Source organism: Oncorhynchus gorbuscha, linkage group LG05 (assembly GCF_021184085.1).
Source record: "Oncorhynchus gorbuscha isolate QuinsamMale2020 ecotype Even-year linkage group LG05, OgorEven_v1.0, whole genome shotgun sequence".
Taxonomy (NCBI): domain Eukaryota; kingdom Metazoa; phylum Chordata; class Actinopteri; order Salmoniformes; family Salmonidae; genus Oncorhynchus; species Oncorhynchus gorbuscha.
In genome coordinates, this window is record NC_060177.1 from 86,659,137 (window position 1) to 86,682,482 (window position 23,346).

At 44.3% G+C, this 23,346-nt stretch overlaps 1 protein-coding gene across 1 annotated transcript in view; it reads left to right on the forward strand.

Moving 5' to 3' along the window:
• Positions 1-23,053, forward strand: part of mamdc2a (MAM domain containing 2a) — a 60,749-nt gene extending 37,696 nt beyond the window's left edge. Inside the window, exons 7-14 of the mRNA XM_046351420.1 lie at positions 5,149-5,242; positions 13,561-13,707; positions 14,355-14,620; positions 14,716-14,812; positions 17,855-18,010; positions 18,191-18,450; positions 20,589-20,676; positions 22,200-23,053. Of these exons, the coding sequence (XP_046207376.1) occupies positions 5,149-5,242; positions 13,561-13,707; positions 14,355-14,620; positions 14,716-14,812; positions 17,855-18,010; positions 18,191-18,450; positions 20,589-20,676; positions 22,200-22,261 (1,170 nt within the window). The 3' untranslated portion in view covers positions 22,262-23,053. The remainder of the gene's footprint in view (positions 1-5,148; positions 5,243-13,560; positions 13,708-14,354; positions 14,621-14,715; positions 14,813-17,854; positions 18,011-18,190; positions 18,451-20,588; positions 20,677-22,199) is intronic.
• The last annotated feature ends 293 nt before the right edge of the window (positions 23,054-23,346 follow it).

Below are 23,346 nucleotides of genomic sequence, written 5' to 3' on the forward strand. Positions count from 1 at the left end.
GTTGTGACAAACGGACCAGTTCGTAGCTGGATTCTTTACCGATCTTTTATACTTTCTCCGGAACATGAAATTTGTTCTCAAGTTCTGTGAGGTGGAAGAAATTCCTTTGTGCTCCATGAAAATCTACTTTCTCTATACTGTGTGTCCATGAGGAGATCCTCAGGAATTTACGACGTCTCTCTGACCACAACCTAGTTGGAGGCAGGGAGAGGGGGGTGGGGCTTGCTATAAACAGAGGCCAACGTCATGACACTGCCTAAATAACTACCGACCGGTAGCACTCACGTCTGTAGCCACGAAATGCTTTGAAAGGCTGGTCATGGCTCACATCAACACCATTATCCCAGAAACCCTAGACCCACTCCAATTTGCATACCGCACCAACAGATCCACAGATGATGCAATCTCTATTGCACTCCACACTGCCCTTTCACACCTGGACAAAAGGAACACCTATGTTAACATTCTATTAATTGACTACAGCTCATTGTTCAACACCATAGTGCCCTCAAAGCTCATCAGTAAGCTAAGGACCCTGGGACTGAACACCTCCCTCTGCAACTGGACCCTGGACTTCCAGACAGGCCGCCCCCAGGTGGTAAGGGTAGGTAACAACACATCTGCCATGCTGATCATTCTCAACACGGGGGCCCCTCAGGGGTGCGTGCTCAGTCCCCTCCTGTACTCCCTGTTCACTCATGACTGCACGGCCAGGCACGACTCCAACACCATCATTAAGTTTGCTGATGACACAACAGCGGTAGGCCTGATCACTGACAACGTTGAGACAGCCTATAGGGAGGATGTCAGAGATGGATGATTGTGGACTACAGGAAAAGGAGGATCGAGCACGCCCCCATTCTCATTGACGGGGCTGTATTGGAGCAGGTTGAGAGTTTCAAGTTCCTTGGCGTCCACACCACCAACAACCTAAATGGTCCAAGCACGCCAAGACAGTCGTGAAGAGGGCACGACAAAACCTATTCCCTCTCTGGAGACTGAAAAGATGTGGCATGGGTCCTCAGATCCTGTAAAGGTTCTACAGCTGCACCATCGAGAGCATCCTGACCAGATGCATCACTGCCTGGTATGGCAACTGCTCGGCCTCCGACCGCAAGACACTACAGAGGATAGTGCATATGGCCCAGTACATCACCAGGGCCAAGCTTCCTGCCATCCAGGACCTCTATACCAGGCGGTGTCAGAGAAAGGCCCTAAACAGGTCTCTAGACTCCAGCCACCTTAGTCATAGACTGTTCTCTCTGCTACCGCACGACAAACGGTACTGGAGCGCCAAGTCTAGGTTCAAGAGGCTTCGAAACAGACTCCTGAACAGCTAATCAAATGGCCACCCAGACTATTTGCATTGCCCCCTTCCCCTTCTATGCTGCTGCTACTCTCTATTATTATCTATGCATAGTCACTTTAATAACCTACATGTGCATATTACCTCAATTACCTCGACACCGGTTCCCCAGAGCATTTACTCTCTACCGGTACTCCCTGTGTATAGCCCCGCCATTGTTATATGCTGCTGCTCTTTAACTATTTGTTATTCTTGTCTCTTACTTCTTTGTAGGTATTTTCTTAACTGCATTGTTGGTTAAGGTCTTGTAAGTAAGCATTTCACTGTAAGGGCTACACCTGTTGTATTTGGTGACAAATACAATTTGAACCAGTCTGAGTGTTCTGGAGCAGGTTTTCATCAAGGATCTCTCAGTACTTTGCTCCGTTCATCTTTGCCTCGATCCTGACTAGTCTCCCAGTCCCTGCCGCTGAAAAACATCCCCACACCATGATGCTGCCACCACCGTGCTTCACCGTAGGGATGGTGCCAGGTTTCCTCCAGATGAGACGCTTGGCATTCAGGCCAAAGTGTTCAATCTTGATTTCATCAGACCAGAGAATATTGTTTCTCATGGTCTGAGAGTCTTTAGGTGCCTTTTGGCAAACTCCAAGCGTGCTGTCGTGCCTTTTACTGAGGAGTGGCTTCCGTCTGGCCACCTTACCATAAAGCTCTGATTGGTGGAGTACCGCAGAGATGGTTCTCCTTCTGGAAGGTTCTCCCATCTCCACAGAGGAACTCTGGAGCTCTGTCAGAGTGACCATCGGGTTCCCGGTCACCTCCCTGACCAAAGCCCTTCTCCCACGATTGCTCAGTTTGGCGGGGAGGCCAGTTCTGGGAAGAGTCTTGGTGGTTCCAAACTTCTTTCATTTAAAAATGAGGGAGGCCACTGTGTTTTTGGGGACCTTCAATGCTGCAGAAATGTTTTGGTACCCTTCCCCAGATGTGTGCTTTGACACGATCCTGTCTCGGAGCTCTACGGACAATTCCTTTGACCTCAGGGCTTGGTTTTTGCTCTGACATGCACTGTCAACAGTGGGACCTGATATAGACAGGTGTGTGCCTTTCCAAATCATGTCCAATCAATTGAATTGACCACAGAAGGACTCCAATCAAGTTATAGACACATCTCAAGGATGATCAATGGAAACAGGATGCACCCGAGGTCAATTGCAAGTCTCATAGGAAACGGTCTGAATAGTTATGGAAATAAGGTTATTTCCGTTTTTTTTATTTTATAAATGTGCAAAAATTTCTAAAACCTGTTTTTGCTTTGTCATTATGGGGTATTTTGTGTAGTTTGCTGAGGACATTTTTTTCTTTAATCCATTTTAGAATAAGGCTGTAATGTAACAAAATGTTGAAAAAGTCAAGGTGTCTGAATACTTTCCGAAGGCACGGTATGTCAATTTTTCATAGAATTTAGATGTAATATTTTTTTTGACATAATATTGATTTACATTGTGGACTGAAGCCTGGAGCTGTTTGTTTTCTGTCTTTAAAGTCTTTTTAATTACATTTTAGTTTTATAACCCAGCCCTAGCCTGTGGTTGACCAATTAGAAGTCCTTACAGTACAACTGGGCCAATGACCAAATAACAAGTATCCTATTTCAGGCTCACTGTATAGACAAATCCATCCCATGTCTCTGACCCATTTATCAATAATTCCCTTTTACAGAAATCCACTATTTCCATTGATGGTTAATTCTATTGACTTCTTGACCTCTCGCACTCTGTCTCTGTGTTTATCTTCGACATATTCTTAAAGTGGCATGTATTTATGGATACCAAGAGAAGCCAGGCTTCCCCAAAAGATTGACCAAGAAAAAATAAAAATAATAATAATTTATCTTCGGTCTCTTTGTGTTCCATAATTTTTCCTTCAATTCACAAGATGCTGAATGTACAGTATCTCACCGGAGAAAGTATCTGAGTGAGCGAAACAGCGCCCCTCTCTATAAGTGTAGGCCATCTACAGTATCTGATGCTGTCTGTTCCAAAACCGTATGACATTATTGCCAGCCGTAGAATTGATTGCAAGAGAAGCCAGCGAGTATTTGACCTCCCTTGATTAAAACAAGTATGAAATAATAGCCAATCAGCTTTCATGTAAACTGAGTGAGCTCAACTATGAATGGTCATGGCGCACCAAAAAAAAGTGTCATGGAAAGCCAGTTTGGATTTGGCTTCATTCCTAACAAATTGCATCGAGAGCGTGCGTCATTGACAGAAACAACTTGAATTGTTGCATCTCGTTGTGTTGACGTCCTCCGTTGGCTAGCTAGCTAAAATTGGCCCTTTCCTAAATTAGCCATGGATGGAGATAGGGATTTGGACTTGTGGTTTTACTTAATTCTCCGTACAATGATTATAACGGTGATTCTAACGTTAATTCTGATCCAACCATTAATTAATACGTTGTGCCCCTGAGAGACCTGAGAGGATGGAAGTTCAATATGTAGCTAGATGTAGAAGGCTAATGTTAACTAGCTAACTTTGTCCATGAAAGGAAGTTAGGATAGCGAGCAAGCAATTTAGCCAGGTAGCCTAGGACGACAAAAAATAGAAACATGTACTGTATGACAGAGTGATCAACCATTTAGTCAACACGAAAGAGAGGAGGATGGCATTGGCGTTTTCAACTATTTTTCTTACTTACACGAACACACACGCACACACACAGAAATCAAAACCATGGACAGCCTCATCACAGCCTCATCATATTCAAATTCATTCTGCCACTGAGTCTTCTTATTGCCCCGGCCTTTAAGGCTGTATATCACTGTTGCAAGGCATATGAACGAACAGGTTGTAGAGCAAATAACACAATAATCACGACACAGGTTGTAATATGGCTTTTTTGGGGGGTTCCACAGCAAAAAAAAAATGTCTCTACTAATGTGTGTGTATGTATTCAGTTCCAGTATAAAGAAGTCTGAGGTAACAAGCGCCTCGGCTCGAACTCCTCCCACATAGAAGAGTGTTTTAACACACACACAGGAAACAACCACCCACAAAACACAACAGAAAGAGAGCTGCTCTGTTCTGTTACATAACATAATACAATGTCTTTACCATTTCAGTCAACTCATTTAAGGTTTTGAATAGGACTTACGTTTAGAATTGATAAAAGCTCCATTGACCTGAGAGGCATGTTTTAAATGAAGTTCTGTTGGACAAGTCTGGTCGTTTTAGTGTGGTGTTTGGCTAACTGTTGATGAGCTAACTGTTGATGAGCTAACTGTTGATGAGCTAACTGTTTGAGCTAACTGTTTGAGCTAACTGTTGATGAGCTATTTATTGCGCTAACTGTTGCGTTAACTGTTGAGTTAACTGTTGATGAGTTAACTGTTGATGAGTTAACTGTTGATGAGTTAACTGTTGATGAGTTAACTGTTGATGAGCTAACTGTTGATGAGCTAACTGTTGATGAGCTAACTGTTGATGAGCTATTTATTGCGCTAACTGTTGAGCTAACTGTTGGTGAGCTAACTGTTGGTGAGCTAACTGTTGGTGAGCTAACTGTTGATGAGCTAACTGTTGATGAGCTAACTGTTAATGAGCTATTTATTGCGCTAACTGTTGAGCTAACTGTTGATGAGCTAACTGTTGATGAGCTATTTATTGCGCTAACTGTTGGTGAGCTAACTGTTGGTGAGCTAACTGTTGATGAGCTAACTGTTGATGAGCTAACTGTAGATGAGCTAACTGTTGGTGAGCTAACTGTTGAGTTTACACTGTATGGTTATCTTCTGATCATCTATCTATTGGTTATATCTTGGTTTTGTCTGTGTTTTCCAGGTGGTTTATGAAGTAGCCTTTAACAGTGCCCGTGGAGGATACGTGGCCATTGATGACATCTCCTTCTCTCCAGAGTTCTGCCACACAGAGACAGGTGAGAGGGTACATTATTACTATGATCAACACAGTGGGGCGGAGAATCCTAGATAATCTCCACTGAGCATGCTTTTTAGTCCAGGACTACAGGCTTAATCTGTGTCTGGGAAACTGGCCCAGTGTGTTTCAGCAACAGTAGCTACTAGCTACATTACACCATCACCACAGAGCCCCGGAGTACCACATATAGTCCCTACTCTACCGTCCAACCCATTCTCATTTTCCTCAAGTGTTCCAGACAACATGATTCATCCAACGAGGTGGGAGAGAAGGGTGTGTGCCCTTTGAAGAAAAGGATTGGAATTGATTAGATTATGATTGGAACATTAACCGCGGATGTGAAAATTATCCTTCTTTTGATTCCACTATCCTCTGAAGTTGAACTAGTCTCTCTCTCTCTCTCTTCTCTTTCTGTATCTTTCTCGCTCTCCTTCTCTCTGTCCCCCAGTCTAAATTCCAGAAAGAACCTCTCAGTAGCCAGTGTTCTCTCTGTCCCCCAGTCCAAATTCCAGAGAGAACCTCTCAGTAGCCAGTGTTCTCTCTGTCCCCCAGTCCAAATTCCAGAGAGAACCTCTCAGTAGCCAGTGTTCTCTCTGTCCCCCAGTCTAAATTCCAGAGAGAACCTCTCAGTAGCCAGTGTTCTCTATGTCCTCCAGTCTAAATTCCAGAGAGAACTTCTCAGTAGTCAGTGTTCTCTCTGTCCCCCAGTCTAAATTCCAGAGAGAACCTCTCAGTAGCAAGTGTTCTCTCTGTCCCCCAGTCTAAATTCCAGAGAGAACCTCTCAGTAGCAAGTGTTCTCTCTGTCCCCCAGTCTAAATTCCAGAGAGAACCTCTCAGTAGCCAGTGTTCTCTCTGTCCCCCAGTCTAAATTCTAGAGAGAACCTCTCAGTAGTCAGTGTTCTCTCTGTCCCCCAGTCTAAATTCCAGAGAGAACCTCTCAGTAGCCAGTGTTCTCTCTGTCCCCCAGTCTAAATTCCAGAGAGAACCTCTCAGTAGCCAGTGTTCTCTCTGTCCCCCAGTCTAAATTCCAGAGAGAACTTCTCAGTTGCCAGTGTTCTCTCTGTCCCCCAGTCTAAATTCCAGAGAGAACCTCTCAGTAGCCAGTGTTCTCTCACCCTCAGCAACATGTGTTGTCAGTCAGCCCTGGGCTTAGGATACAGCATGGTACAAGTATTTTAAACACAGTTCTGATATCATAACCACATCAATACATACAATCTATAGCTTGTTTGTAATGTATGGACACTTTTTTATTAAGTATCCTGCTGTGTCCTGAAAAAGACCTTGCAGCAGAAACTTTGACAATTAAAAGTTTCCATGTTGTCTCTTTTTTGTATTTCTAAAGCTCCCTAAGGTGTAGTATCATTTTCTAAACCTCCCTAAGGTGTCGTTTCTAAAGCTCCCTAAGGTGTGGTATCATTTTCTAAAGTTCCTAAGGTGTAGTACCATTTTCTAAAGCTCCCTAAGGTATAGTATCATTTTCTAAAGCTCCCTAAGGTATAGTATCATTTTCTAAAGCTCCCTAAGGTGTAGTATCATTTTCTAAAGCTCCCTAACGTATCTTTCTAATGCTCCCTAAGGTATCGTTCTAAAGCTCCCTAAGGTGTAGTATCATTTTCTAAAGCTCCCTAAGGTATCGTTTCTAAAGCTCCATAAGGTGTAGTATCATTTCTAAAGCTCCCTAAGGTTTAGTATAATTGTCTGAAGCTCCCTAAGGTATCGTTTCTAAAGATCCCTAAGCTGTAGTATAATTTCTAAAGCTCCCTAAGGTGTAGTATCATTTTCTAAAGCTCCCTAAGGTTTAGTATAATTGTCTGAAGCTCCCTAAAGTGTAGTATAATTTTCCAAAGCTCCCTAAGGTATCGTTTCTAAAGCTCCCTAAGGTGTAGTATCATTTTCTAAAGCTCCCTAAGGTATAGTATCATTTTCTAAAGCTCCCTAAGGTATAGTATCATTTTCTAAAGCTCCCTAAGGTGTAGTATCATTTCTAAAGCTCCATAAGGTGTAGTATCATTTTCTAAAGCTCCCTAAGGTATCGTTTCTAAAGCTCCCTAAGGTATCGTTTCTAAAGCTCCCTAAGGTATCGTTTCTAAAGCTCCCTAAGGTGGAGTATCATTTTCTAAAGCTCCCTAAGGTATCGTTTCTAAAGCTCCCTAAGGTATCGTTTCTAAAGCTCCCTAAGGTATCATTTCTAAAGCTCCCTAATGTATCGTTCTAAAGCTCCCTATTTTCTAAAGTGACCTAGCTGGCAACTATTCATGTATCGTTCTAAAGCTCCCTAAGGTATCGTTTCTAAAGCTCCCTAAGGTGTAGTATCATTTTCTAAAGCTCCCTAAGGTGTAGTATCATTTTCTAAAGCTCCCTAAGGTATCGTTTCTAAAGCTCCCTAAGGTGTAGTTTCTAAAGCTCCCTAAGGTGTAGTATAATTTTCTAAAGCTCCCTAAGGTATCGTTCTAAAGCTCCCTAAGGTGTAGTATCATTTTCTAAAGCTCCCTAAGGTAGTATCATTTCTAAAGCTCCATAAGGTGTAGTATCATTTTCTAAAGCTCCCTAAGGTATCGTTTCTAAAGCTCCCTAAGGTGTAGTATCATTTTCTAAAGCTCCCTAAGGTATAGTATCATTTTCTAAAGCTCCCTAAGGTGTAATTTCTAAAGCTTCCTAAGGTGTAGTATCATTTTCTAAAGCTCCCTAAGGTATCGTTTCTAAAGCTCCCTAAGGTGTAGTATCATTTTCTAAAGCTCCCTAAGGTATCGTTTCTAAAGCTCCCTAAGGTATCGTTTCTAAAGCTCCCTAAGGTATCGTTCTAAAGCTCCCTAAGGTGTAGTTTCTAAAGCTCCCTAAGGTGTAGTTTCTAAAGCTCCCTAAGGTGTAGTATCATTTTCTAAAGCTCCCTAAGGTATCGTTCTAAAGCTCCCTAAGGTATCGTTTCTAAAGCTCCCTAAGGTGTAGTTTCTAAAGCTCCCTAAGGTGTAGTATCATTTTCTAAAGCTCCCTAAGGTATCGTTTCTAAAGCTCCCTAAGGTGTAGTATCATTTTCTAAAGCTCCCTACGGTATTGTTTCTAAAACGGTATCGTTCTAAAGCTCCCTAAGGTGTAGTTTCTAAAGCTCCCTAAGGTGTAGTATCATTTTTTCTAAGGTATCGTTCTAAAGCTCCCTAAGGTGTCGTTTCTAAAGCTCCCTAAGGTGTAGTATCATTTTCTAAAGCTCCCTAAGGTGTAGTATCATTTTCTAAAGTGACCATAGCTGGCAACATTTATTCAATGGCCTGTTTTTGTCCTTGGTCTAGATTATTTGCAATGTTTCAAACCCATGGAATTAAGTGGTACCATTGTTCACTTCTACCCTCATAGAATCGTTTCTAAAGCTCCCGAAGGTGTAGTATCATTTTCTAAAGTTCCCTAAGGTATAGTGTCATTTTCTAAAGCTCCCTAAGGTATAGTATCATTTTCTAAAGCTCCCTAAGGTATAGTATCATTTTCTAAAGCTCATTTTCTAAAGCTCCATAAGGTGTAGTATCATTTTCTAAAGCTCCCTAAGGTATCGTTTCTAAAGCTCCCTAAGGTGTAGTATCATTTCTAAAGCTCCCTAAGGTGTAGTATCATTTCTAAAGCTCCCTAAGGTTTAGTATAATTGTCTGAAGCTCCCTAAAGTGTAGTATAATTTTCCAAAGCTCCCTAAGGTATCGTTTCTAAAGCTCCCTACGTAAACAACACTGCTAGCTAGCCAGCTAGCCCCCGAATAGCAACACTGCAGAAACTATTACACTCAACGGAACGACTTGATTAGTGTAGTGTCAACAACGCACCCACTGCCAGCTGGCCTACTTCAGCAGTACTGTATCATTTTAATCATTTTAGTCAATAAGATTCTTGCTACGTACGTAACTTTCTGAACATTCGAGCGTGTAGTCCACTTGTCATTCCAATCTCCTTTGCATTAGCGTAGCCTTTCTAAAGCCTGTCAACTATGTGTCTGTTTATCCCTGTTCTTTTCTAACAGACCATACAAACGCTTCTAACGCTGGCCGCGGCCACCCTACTCTGGTGGTCCCAGCGCACGACCCACGTGGAGTTCCAGGTCTCCGGTAGCCTCTGGAACTGCCAATCCGGTCAACAAGGCAGAGTTCATCTCAGCCTATGCCTCCCTCCAGTCCCTCCCTGGCAACGGAAACATGGATCACCACAGACAACACTGCTTCCTACTGCTCCCTACGTGTATCTCGCACACCCCTAAGGTGTAGTAGCGTTTCGGGGTGGTAAAGCTCCCAAGTGGTCATTTTCTCTCTTTTAAAGCCCCTTACCCATCTGTATAATTTAAAGCTCCCTCTATCGCCTCCTTTGAATTCCATGCTGTCACAGTTACTAGCCCTTTCTAAAGCTTAACATCCTTATCATTTATCGCCCTCCAGGTTCCCTAAGGAGAGTTCATCAATGAGCTTGATCTGAAAGCTCCTTTCCTGAGGAGGCTCACCTCTCACAGTTCTAAACCTCCCCACCTACCTTTGACTCTTTCTCTCTGCCTCCTTCTTTCCACTAGGTCCTAGTTTGACCTCAAAGCTTCCCCCCTCACAAGGCAGGCAATACGTATCATCTTTACTAGATGCTGTTCTTCCACTAACCTCATTGCAACTCCCCTCCAAGCTCCTAACTGCCTTGTATCCATTTTCTCGCTCATCCAACACCTCCCACACTGCCCCTATCGGATTTCTAAAGCTCCCAAGGTGTAATCTTCCCCGCTACTCTCTCCTCTTCCATCCTATCATCTCTTCCCTCCGCTCAAACCTTCTCCCACCTATCTCCTGATTCTGCCTCCTCAACCCTCCTCTCCTCCCTCTCTGCATCCCTTGACTCTCTATGTCCCCTATCCTCCAGGCCGGTCGGTCCTCCCCTAAAGCTCCGTGGCTCGATGACTCATTGCGAGCTCACAGAACAGGGCTCCAGGCAGCCGAGCGGAAATTCTAAAGCTCTCCCTGCGGACCTGGCATCCTTTCACTCCCTCCTCTCTACATTTTCCTCCTCTGTCTCTGCTCTAAAGCCACTTTCTACCACGCTAAATTCCAAATCTGCCCTAACCCTAGGAAGCTCTTTGCCACCTTCTCCTCCCTCCTGAATCCTCCGCCCCTCCCCCCTCCTTCCTCTCTGCAGATTCGTCAACCATTTTGAAAAAAGGTCCGACATCCGATCCTCGTTTCTAAAGTCAAACGACACCGCTGGTTCTGCTCACACTGCCCTACCCTGTGCTCTGACCTCTTTCTCCCTCTCTCTCCAGATGAAATCTTGCGTCTTCTGAAAGCTCCCAACAACCTGCCCGTGACCCTATCCCCTCCTCTCTTCTCCAGACCATTTCCGGAGACCTTTCCCTAAACCTCACCTCGCTCATCAACTCATCCCTGACCGCTGGCTACGTCCCTTCCGTCTTCAAAGGTGTAGTATCATTTGAAAAAAGCTCCGATCCCTCCGATGTCAACAATTACAGACCAGTATCCCTTCTTTCTTTTTCTCCAAAAGCTCGTCCTTGGCCAGCTCTAGTATCATTTTCTGAAACCTTCTTGATCCAAATCAGTCAGGTTTCAAGACTAGTCATTCAACTGAGACTGCTCTCCTCTGTATCACGGTGCGCTCCGCACTGCTAAAGCTAACTCTCTCTCCTCTGCTCTCATCCTTCTAGATCTATGGCTGTTTTTGTACTGTGAACCATCAGATCCTCCTCTCCACCCTCTCCGAAGTTGGGCATCTCCGGCGTGGCCCACGCTTGGATTGCGTCCTACCATTTTCGCTCCTACCAGGTGGCGTAGAATCTGTCTCCTCACCACGCGCTCTCACCACTGGTGTCCCCCAGGCTCTGTTCTTGGCCCTCTCCCTATTCTCGCTATACACCAAGTCACTTGGCTCTGTCATAACCTCACATGGTCTCTTATCATTTATGCAGAAGCACACAATTAATCTTTCCTTTCCCCCTTCTGATGACCAGGTGGCGTATCATCTCTGCATGTCTGGCAGACATATCAGTGTGATGAGGATCATTTTCTAAAGCTCCCGGCAAGACGGAGCTGCTCTTCCTCCCGGGGAAGACTGCCCGTTCCATGGTGCCATCACGGTTGACAACTCCATTGTGTTTCCCAGAGCGCCAAGGTGGCGTGATCCTGGACAACACCCTGTTTCTCAACCAACATCAAGGCAATGGCCCGTTCCTGTAGGTTCATGCTCTACAACATCCGCAGATAACCCTGCCTCACACAGGAAGCGCAGGTCCTAATCCAGGCACTTGTCATCTCCCGTCTGGATTACTGCAACTCGCTGTTGGCTGGGCTCCCTGCCTGTGCCATTAAACCCCTTCAACTCATCCAGAACGCCGCAGCCCGTCTGGTGTTCAACCTTCCCAAGTTCTCTTCTACCCTGCTCCTCCGGTCTCCACTGGCTTCCAGTTGAAGCTCGCATCCGCTACAAGACCATGGTGCTTGCCTACGGAGCTGTGAGGGGAACGGCACCTCATACCTCCAGGCTCTGATCAGGCCCTACACCCAAACAAGGGCACTGCGTTCATCCACCTCTGGCCTGCTCGCTCCCTACCACTGAGGAAGTACAGCTCCCGCTCAGCCCAGTCAAAACTGTTCGCTGCCCTGGCCCCCCAATGGTGGAACAAACTCCCTAAAGACGCCAGGACAGCGGAGTCAATCACCACCTTCCGGAGACACCTGAAACCCCACCTCTTTAAGGAATACCTAGGATAGGATAAGTAATCCCTCTAAAGCCCCTAAGTTTTAGATGCACTATTGTTAAGTGACTGTCCCACTGGATGTCATAAGGTGAATGCACCAATTTGTAAGTCGCTCTGGATAAGAGCGTCTGCTAAATGACTTAAATGTAAATGTAAATGTAATGTAATGTGTGGTATCATTTACTAAAGCTCCCTAAGGTATCGTTCTAAAGCTCCCTAACGTATCTTTCTAATGCTCCCTAAGGTGTTGTTCCAAAGCTCCCTAAGGTATCGTTTCTAAAGCTCCCTAAGGTGGAGTATCATTTTCTAAAGCTCCCTAAGGTATCGTTTCTAAAGCTCCCTAAGGTATCGTTCTAAAGCTCCCTAAGGTATCGTTCTAAAGCTCCCTAAGGTATCGTTCTAAAGCTCCCTAATGTATCATTCTAAAGCTCCCTAAGGTATCGTTTCTAAAGCTCCCTAAGGTGTAGTATCATTTTCTAAAGCTCCCTAAGGTGTAGTATCATTTTCTAAAGCTCCCTAAGGTATCGTTTCTAAAGCTCCCTAAGGTGTAGTTTCTAAAGCTCCCTAAGGTGTAGTATAATTTTCTAAAGCTCCCTAAGGTATCGTTCTAAAGCTCCCTAAGGTGTAGTATCATTTTCTAAAGCTCCCTAAGGTATCGTTCTAAAGCTCCCTAAGGTATCGTTCTAAAGCTCCCTAAGGTATCGTATCATTTTCTAAAGCTCCCTAAGGTATAGTATCATTTTCTAAAGCTCCCTAAGGTGTAGTATCATTTTCTAAAGCTCCCTAAGGTATCGTTTCTAAAGCTCCCTAAGGTGTAGTATCATTTTCTAAAGCTCCCTAAGGTATCGTTTCTAAAGCTCCCGTTTCTAAAGCTCCCTAAGGTGTAGTTTCTAAAGCTCCCTAAGGTGTAGTATCATTTTCTAAAGCTCCCTAAGGTATCGTTCTAAAGCTCCCTAAGGTGTAGTTTCTAAAGCTCCCTAAGGTGTAGTTTCTAAAGCTCCCTAAGGTGTAGTTTCTAAAGCTCCCTAAGGTGTAGTATCATTTTCTAAAGCTCCCTAAGGTATCGTTCTAAAGCTCCCTAAGGTATCGTTTCTAAAGCTCCCTAAGGTGTAGTTTCTAAAGCTCCCTAAGGTGTAGTATCATTTTCTAAAGCTCCCTAAGGTATCGTTTCTAAAGCTCCCTAAGGTGTAGTATCATTTTCTAAAGCTCCCTACGGTATCGTTTCTAAAGCTCCCTACGGTATCGTTCTAAAGCTCCCTAAGGTGTAGTTTCTAAAGCTCCCTAAGGTGTAGTATCATTTTCTAAAGCTCCCTAAGGTATCGTTCTAAAGCTCCCTAAGGTATCGTTTCTAAAGCTCCCTAAGGTGTAGTATCATTTTCTAAAGCTCCCTAAGGTATAGTATCATTTTCTAAAGCTCCATAAGGTGTAGTATCATTTTCTAAAGTGACCATAGCTGGCAACATTTATTCAATGGCCTGTTTTTGTCCTTGGTCTAGATTATTTGCAATGTTTCAAACCCATGGAATTAAGTGGTACCATTGTTCACTTCTACCCTCATAGAATGACCACAGTGTGACAGCTGCTTGCTTTGTTTCAGAGCCTGTGGTTGACCCGTCCATAGCTAACTGTGACTTTGAGGAGGGTCTGTGTCAGTACTACCAGGAAAGAGTGGAGAGCAAGGTGTGGAACAGAGTATCAGTGAAGCCCAACGCCTACAGAATAGGAGATCACACCACAGGGACTGGTGAGTTACACAACTCTTATGGATCCGTCCCAAATTACACCCTATTCCCCATTATAGTAGACTACTTTTGACCAGTGTCCATAGGGCCTTGGCCAAAAGTTGTGCACTCTATAGGGAATAGGTTGCTATTTGGGATGCACCCGATAACGCCTAACATAAAGCCTGTAAGACTTGTCACAAGCATTTACGAGCCCTTTATGTTTTATCGTAGGGCTGAATCCTAACATCCGCTGAAGTTGCATTTGAACTTAGGTTTCCCATTAACATTGATACATAACTAAGTGAAAAATGTACTTGGAAGTTATGTTTCGTCCCATAATGATTATTTAGAGTCAGTTGGAAATCAAATCTAATTTATTCATTGCATGCGCTGAATACAACCGGTGTAGACTTTACCATGAAATGCTTACAAACGAGACTGACTGAGTTAACAAGTAAGAAATTAGCAAATAAAAAAATAAAATACTAACACATAAAAAATAAACACATTAAAATAACAATAAGGAGGCTATATACAAGGAGTAGCAGTACCGAGTCATTGTGTAGGGTTATGAGGTAGTTGAGGTAATATGAACATGTAGGTAGGGGTTAAAGTGATGTCCTGTATCGAGAGACGTAACATATCAAATCCTAAATCTCCCTTCCAGGCTCGTTCCTCCTGGCGAACACACGATTCACGTCGCGGCCGGGTTACGTGGGTCGTCTCCACGGTCCTTTCCTCCCCGGCAACCATAAGTACTGTCTGCGTTTCCACTACGCCCTTCACGGCTTCAGGAAAGTGGAAAACGCTCTGGTTCTCTACATCTACGACCAGCACAACGTGGCTCAGGAGAAGGTCTGGAGCCTGGCTGATACCACCAGAGATGTCTGGACAGGGGTGGACATCACATATATGAAGCCCATGGTTACCAAGGTAACAACGCATGCGTACACAGAAGGGAGGGAGGGATAATAGTTGAGGTTTTTTTTCTCTGCGACAGCCGGGTAATATCTGTGACTTTCTCCCAGGTAGTGTTCGTCAGCATCTGTAAAAACTTCTGGGACTGTGGCCAAGTGGCTCTCGATGACATCACAGTGACCATTGGGGACTGTAGAATAACAGCAGGTAAGACAGCAGGGCCTGGGCTTGTATACGTCAGGTCTTTGACCTTGCCATTATTATGTCAAGGAAACTGCACATGGGATTGAATCCCGCCTTGTGATATCCACTGCACATAGGATTGAATCATGCCTTGTGGTATCCACTGCACATGGGATTGAATCATGCCTTGTGGTATCCACTGCACATGGGATTGAATCCCGCCTTGTGATATTCACAGCACATAGGATTGAATCCCGCCTTGTGGTATCCACTGCACATAGGATTGAATCATGCCTTGTGGTATCCACTGCACATAGGATTGAATCATGCCTTGTGATATCCACTGCACATAGGATGAATCCCGCCTTGTGGTATCCACTGCACATAGGATTGAATCATGCCTTGTGATATCCACTGCACATAGGATGAATCCCGCCTTGTGGTTTCCACTGCACATAGGATTGAATCATGCCTTGTGGTATCCACTGCACATAGGGTTGAATCATGCCTTGTGGTTTCCACTGCACATGCAACTGTGAACTATTTCTCCCATTGACATCAATACTTCTAAACAGAACTGAAACAGAGAGATACCCAGTGTCTAGGGTCATCTGATTAACAGATCTGGATGTCCTCCATTGTTGAGTTTTGTAGAAGTAAACAGTCTATTTCTAAGTTTAAGTTGGTGTTTTTCTCTAGCCGTGCTTGCCAAGCCCAAAGCTCTTTAGTTTCCATCCAAAGTGAAGTGTTTATTAAAACACTTGACTATTTATGTTCGCTCCGCTGGCTCAGAGAGCTAGTTTGGCTAGGTTACACATCATATGGTTACATATCGAAACGTAGTTCTATTTTTATTTATTTAACCTTTATTTAACCAGGCAAGTCAGTTAAGAACAAATTCTTATTTACAATGGCGGCCTACCCCGGCCAAGCTCTAACCTGGATGACGTTGGGTCCAATTGTGCGCCGCACTATGGGAATCCTAATCACGACCGGTTGTGATACAGCCTGGAATCGAACTGGGGTCTGTAGTGATGCCTTTAGCACTGAGATGCAATGCCTTAGACCGCTGCGCCACTCGGGAGCCACTCTAGGAGTGTGCTACTTAACAGTGGCATCCTGCTACTCTGGTAGCAGTCCAGGACTTGTAGTTTAGCCAGGTATCCCTCACTACATAACCTGATCTGAAGAAGTGTCACAGGCTGGATATGATCTTGGGTCCCCCACTGGAGAAACCAACATCTTAACTTAAGGAAATCCTTAACTTAAGGAAATTCCCTCTTGGGCCAAGGGTTGACACTGATTATAAAGTCGCAGGCAGGGTTATCCTGGCCCTGGCCTTGCTCAAGCCAGAGTAGCTAGTAGCATGAGAAAATATTTCATGCTGAAATAAAATCAACTACAACTCTCCTCTTTTCCTCCTACACAGGCCTCGGCTGTGGATATGTGGTTTTTGATGCCAGCTGCTGGGAGACTGGGCTGGGTCCTTCAGTTAAACTGTTACTATTTACAAGCTCTTAGGCTGCGTTTACACAGGCAGCCCAATTCGGATCTTTTACCACTAATTGGTCTTTTGACCAATCAGATCAGGTCCTTTGCCCATAACAGTAAACGCAGCCTTAGACGATCAGCCATTGTGGAAAACATCTGGTCTCGCCGTCTATGGTGGTATATGGTAATTACATGGGCAGTGACGACTTCTTTGCTTTGACAGCAGTTCCTCTGTGCCATTTTGGGCTTCGTTCTCATGCCGCTGTGGTGAAAACTATGAGGCCTTTGGAACGGTTTAGATGGGATATGATAATATTACTGCCAACCTTTCAAAGACTTTCACAAATGAATTGTCTTTGATTGTAATTCTAATTTATTTCACATATGCATAACAGAAATACATTTCAAAGCACTTGTAAAGGTTTTGTTGTAATGTTGTCATTCTTAAAACTATTAAGACAACAGTTATCTTCAAAGCGGAAATGGATTTAAACTCTTTTAGTCCCAAAGTAAACTGCCATTCAGCAGGGCTGCGATTATGTTGCTAATGACTTTCATAACTGCTGCTGCTGATTCTGCTGCTGATGACCCTGGTAGTGAAGAGAAATACAGCCAACCCACTCAGACATCATTTCAATATCTAGTTTTGATTTACATTTGGTTGTGTAACGGTTTTCGTCGTCGGATGAGGAGGAGGAGTCGGACCAAAGCGCAGCGTGGGAAGTGTTTGTGTTTTTTTTTTTTATTGAACTGAAATGACCACTAATACAAATAACAAGAGACTAAATGAAACCGAAACAGTCCCGTAAGGTGCAAACACTAAACAGAAAATAACTACCCACAAAAACACTTGTGGGAAAAAGCTACCTAAGTATGGTTCCCAATCAGAGACGACGATAGACAGCTGTCCCTGATTGAGAATCATACCCGGCCAAAACAAAGAAATACAAAAACATAGTTTTTCTAACATAGAATGCCCACCCCAAATCACACCGTGACCAAACCAAAATAGAGACATAAAAAGCTCTAAGGTCAGGGCAGGTTGAGATGTCGACTCACATGAATTCAACGTGAAATATATATATATTTTTTTACCATGTCATTGGATTTAGGTTAAAAGTTGGGTGAAAAAAATACTAAATTCCTTTACCTTGATGACTTTTTGCAAATCCAATTAGTTTTCCACGTTGATTCAATGTCATCAGATATAATTGTTGTTGTTGAAATTACGTGGAGACAATGTTGATGCAACCGGTTCTTGCCCAGTGGGAAGGGAGTTATTCTTTATCTCATTATGAAATCACGTGTCATCATTCAAACATCACTGCCAACTGCCAACCTCCAGGGAGTCCGAACACTGTTGATTACCATGTATCTACATTTAATCAAGCTTTGCTGTCAGATTCCTTAAAACAAGTGTGTGTGTGTGTGTGTGTGTGTGTGTGTGTGTGTGTGTGTGTGTGTGTGTGTGTGTGTGTGTGTGTGTGTGTGTGTGTGTGTGTGTGTGTGTGTGTGTGTGTGTGTGTGTGTGTGTGTGTGTGTGTGTGTGTGTGTGTGTGTGTGTGTGTGTTCCAGGGCCGCTGAGACCTCTGCCTGGCCAGTGTAACTTTGAGACAGGGGACTGTGGCTATAGCCAGGAGAAGGTGACAGACAAAGGGGATTGGCTCCGGGTGCGAGGGCAAACCCCCACTTCCTACACCGGGCCCCGAGGAGACCACACTACAGGGGTGGGTGAGTCACCAGTTCGTTCATTCATCCATTCACCCAGCATCAGTTATACACACACACACGTAATGCTGATGATATGAGGTACTGTATGTCAGCAATGTGTTTGTATGACCCCTGATATCTTCCTCCTCCTGACTGTTTACATTCCACCACTAACCTGTCATATCTCATATCTCTCTTCAGGGTACTTCATGTATGTCGAGGCTTCTCTGATGCGTCCTGGTCACACAGCCCGTCTGCTGTCTTCTGACCTGAGGGGCTCCGCGGGGCCACAGTGTCTGGTCTTCTACTACCACATGTACGGCTCTGGGACCGGCTTGCTGAGCGTACTCCTGCGCCGCGGCGATAGCGAGCAGGACACGTTGCTATGGAGACGTCGCGGCGAGCAGAGCATCTCCTGGATGAGGGCAACGGTGGACTATGAGTGTGACCGCAGACACCAGGTAGAGAGACACACAGAGACAGAGAGACACACACAGAGACAGAGAGACACACACAGAGACAGAGAGACGCACACAGAGACAGAGAGACGCACACAGAGACAGAGAGACGCACACAGAGACAGAGAGACGCACACAGAGACAGAGAGACGCACACAGAGACAGAGAGACGCACACAGAGACAGAGAGACGCACACAGAGACAGAGAGACGCACACAGAGACAGAGAGACGCACACAGAGACAGAGAGACGCACACAGAGACAGAGAGACGCACACAGAGAGACAGAGACGCACACACACAGAGACAGAGACGCACACACACAGAGACAGAGACGCACACACACAGAGACAGAGACGCACACACACAGAGACAGAGACACACACACAGAGACAGAGACACACACACAGAGACAGAGAGACAGAGACACACACACAGAGAGACAGAGACACACACACAGAGAGACAGAGACACACACACAGAGAGACAGAGACACACACACAGAGAGACAGAGACACACACACAGAGAGACAGAGACACACACACAGAGAGACAGAGACACACACACGGAGAGACGGAGACACACACACAGAGAGACAGAGACAGAGACGGAAAGACACACAGAGAGACAGAGACACACACACAGAGAGACAGAGACACACACACAGAGAGACGGAGAGAGACACACACACAGAGAGACAGAGACAGAGACACACAGAGACAGAGAGACAGAGACAGAGACACACACAGAGAGACAGAGACACACACACGGAGAGAGACAGAGACGGAGAGACACAGAGACGAGAGACAGAGACAGAGACGGAGAGACGCACAGAGACGGAGAGACACAGAGACGGAGAGACACAGAGACGGAGAGAGACAGAGACACACACAGAGAGACGAGAGACACAGAGACACACAGCACAGAGACGGAGAGACACAGAGACACACAGAGACGGAGAGACGCACACAGAGAGACGGAGACACACACGGAGAGACGCACAGAGACGGAGAGACGCACAGAGACGGAGAGACGCACAGAGACGGAGAGACGCACAGAGACGGAGAGACGCACAGAGACGGAGAGACGCACAGAGACGGAGAGACGCACAGAGACGGAGAGACGCACAGAGACGGAGAGACGCACAGAGACGGAGAGACGCACAGAGACGGAGAGACGCACAGAGACAGAGACGCACAGAGACAGACGGAGAGACGACAGAGACGGACAGAGACAGAGACGGAGAGACGCACAGAGACGGAGAGCAGAGACAGAGACAGAGACGGAGAGACGCAGAGACAGAGACAGAGAGAGAGACGCACAGAGACAGAGACGCACAGAGACGGAGAGACGACAGAGACGGAGAGACGCACAGAGACGGAGAGACGCACAGAGACGGAGAGACGCACAGAGACGGAGAGACGCACAGAGACTGAGAGACGCACAGAGACGGAGAGACGCACAGAGACAGAGAGACAGAGACGGAGAGCACAGAGACAGAGAGACGCACAGAGACAGAGCACAGAGACAGAGACAGAGACGGAGAGACGCACAGAGACAGAGAGACGCACAGAGACAGAGAGACGCACAGAGACAGAGAGACGCACAGAGACAGAGAGACGCACAGAGACAGAGAGACGCACAGAGACAGAGAGACGCACAGAGACAGAGAGACGCACAGAGACAGAGAGACAGTGGATGGAAACTGGGTTTAAACTGGATGGAAACTGGGTTTAAACTGGATGGAAACTGGGTTTAAACTGGATGGAAACTGGGTTTAAACTGGATGGAAACGGGGTTTATACTGTGGATGGAAACGGGGTTTAAACTGGATGGAAACGGGGTTTAAACTGTGGATGGAAACGGGGTTTAAACTGTGGATGGAAACGGGGTTTAAACTGTGGATGGAAACGGGGTTTAAACTGTGGATGGAAACGGGGTTTAAACTGTGGATGGAAACGGGGTTTAAACTGTGGATGGAAACGGGGTTTAAACTTTGGATGGAAACGGGGTTTAAACTGTGGATGGAAACGGGTTTAAACTGTGGATGGAAACGGGTTTAAACTGTGGATGGAAACGGGGTTTAAACTGTGGATGGAAACAGGGTTTGTGATGATGATTTTCTTTGCCTTTCTTTCCAGATTATATTCGAAGCGATCCGAGGACCATCAATAAGAAGTGATATCGCTGTTGATGACATTGTGTTTAAAAAAGGACCGTGCACAGCAGGTAGGTTCTCTGGCCAGGCCGTCATCGTAAATAAGAATTTGTTCTTTAATTGACTCGCCTGAATAGATAAAGGGGGAATCAGAACTTGAGAACACACATTACACAGTTAACACATTATACTCTATCTGGGGAAACTTCAACCAGTTTAGTATGACATCATAATGACAGGCTAAATCAGCAGCAAAGTTGTACTCTGATACTGTAATCACTGAGCTATTTCTGTTTTGTGATAGAATAGCTTAATGCTGTGTAGACAGGGGCTGGTGTGGTCTGTACAGTACGTGATAGAATAGCTTAATGCTGTGTAGGCAGGGGCTGGTGTGGTCTGTACAGCACGTGATAGAATAGCTTAATGCTGTGTAGACAGGGGCTGGTGTGGTCTGTACAGCACGTGATAGAATAGCTTAATGCTGTGTAGACAGGGGCTGGTGTGGTCTGTACAGCACGTGATAGAATAGCTTAATGCTGTGTAGACAGGGACTGGTGTGGTCTGTACAGTACGTGATAGAATAGCTTAATGCTGTGTAGACAGGGACTGGTGTGGTCTGTACAGTACGTGATAGAATAGCTTAATGCTGTGTAGACAGGGGCTGGTGTGGTCTGTACAGTACGTGATAGAATAGCTTAATGCTGTGTAGACAGGGACTGGTGTGGTCTGTACAGTACGTGATAGAATAGCTTAATGCTTATCTTATCAGGTATAGAAAAGACAGTTCTTTAGACATAGAAATATGAATAGAATCACCTCGTCCCCAGGTTACTCCATGAGAGGTGGCTGGGGACCAGATATACAATAGATAAGACACCAGGGATCAATTCCAATTTAATTTGAAATTCCAATTCCAATTTTTTTTTCTCATGAAGTAGAGAATTGACATGGAACTAAATTCATTTTTTTTTACATTTCTCAGTTAATAGAATTAATGAACATAGTATAAAACATGTACTGTCAGATTGGTAAGATTGGTTTTGAATCATTGCAACGTGTATTGCTATATTTCCAGTTTCTTAAGTTGTCTGAACAGTGGCATGATCCGCCTGAAAGCCTGATGGAATTGAATTCAAATTGGAGTTTGCAGAATTGTTGGGGATAATATTGAATTGGGAATTGAATTCTTCGAATTGACCTTACATTGGAATTAAGAGGAATTTAATTATTTCTGAATTCAAACACTGACCTAGAATTTTAATTGAAGTAAATTGAATACAGGGAGAGAGAATTGAATTCAAATATAATTTGTGGAATTGACCCCAATCATGATAGACACTGTTTTCGATTCCCTTCCAACATGAGATTGTTTCACAGGTGAATTTACAGGAGGCTGCTGAGTGGAGGACGGCTCATTATAATATCCGGAACGGAGCAAATGGAATGGCATCAAATTCATAGAAACCACTTGTTTGATGCATTTGATACCATTCCACAGATTCCGCTCCAGTCATTACCACGAGCCCGTCCTCTCCAAATAAGGTGCCACCAACCTCCTGTGGATGCATGTTAATCATTCTAATTTCTCTTCTAGATCCTGGAGACACAATTCCATATTCCGGCTTTTCAGAAAACTTCAACGAGATTGAGTACTGAGGGAAACACTGGATTGTCTGTGTGTCTGTGTGTGATAGAAGACTGGGTGGGGACAATGGTGAGATATTGTATGTACTGGAGTAACTCCTGCAAGACCATTTACCTAGAGTAGAGACATGCTAAGTGCCAGTCATTAGTTTTCCCACTGTTTCTTCTTCTTGTACAAGGTAGGAAAACATGTAGGCTTACAGACCTTTGTACAGTCAAAACTCTTTTTTTTTTGTAGAAAATCATTCAATATGTTCAAACGTAATATTTTCTGGATTTATGTCAATTTATTCTTACTCCCCTCGATTTATGTATTGTCAGTGCAGAATTATGTTGGATTGTTTATAAACTCAACGTTTTTACTGCACAGTTCATGTCTGACCCCTAGTGGTGGAAGATCATAACTGCAGAGAATTCACACGTCTCTATTCTGTCAAAAAAGAATACATGAAAAGTCTGTATACAAATGCAATAGTAAATATTCGACTAAACGTGTAAAGCACTGACCCACCTGTATATCGAATGTGTATCTAACATTTACACTATGCATTGCAAATGATATCTAACTCCTCACTGTGACAAAGGATTTGTGTCCAGCTTTAGGTCTGAAGTCAGAAGATAACCAGCGATTCATATATCAAAGTCTACTGGGATAGGCTACTCTTCTCTTTCTCAGGTTTCTTACTTTTCTTTTCTAAACGTGTTTTCCTACGTAGGGCTATGTTCTGCTGAAGTTTAGTATGTAAATGATGCTCTACAAATAAACATGCTCTACAAATAAACAAATAAACATAAATGCAGACACATTATTTGTTTTAATAGTGCAAATCAATATTTAATTTCAGTAAAGGTTCAGGTCATGGTTAAGGTTAGGGTTAAGGATTTGGTTAAGGTTAGGGTTAAGGATTTGGTTAAGGTTAGTGTCTGCTGGATTTTAGTTTTCTTTCAATTAAGTCCTAGACAACCAGGTGAGGGGAGTTTGGTTAATCAGTAAATTAATGGTTCAAAAGGTCAGGGATTGACTAGGTCAGACATTAAGGATTTGGAAGGTTTACGTGGTTAAGGTTACGGGTTAAGGCAAATCAATATTTAATTTA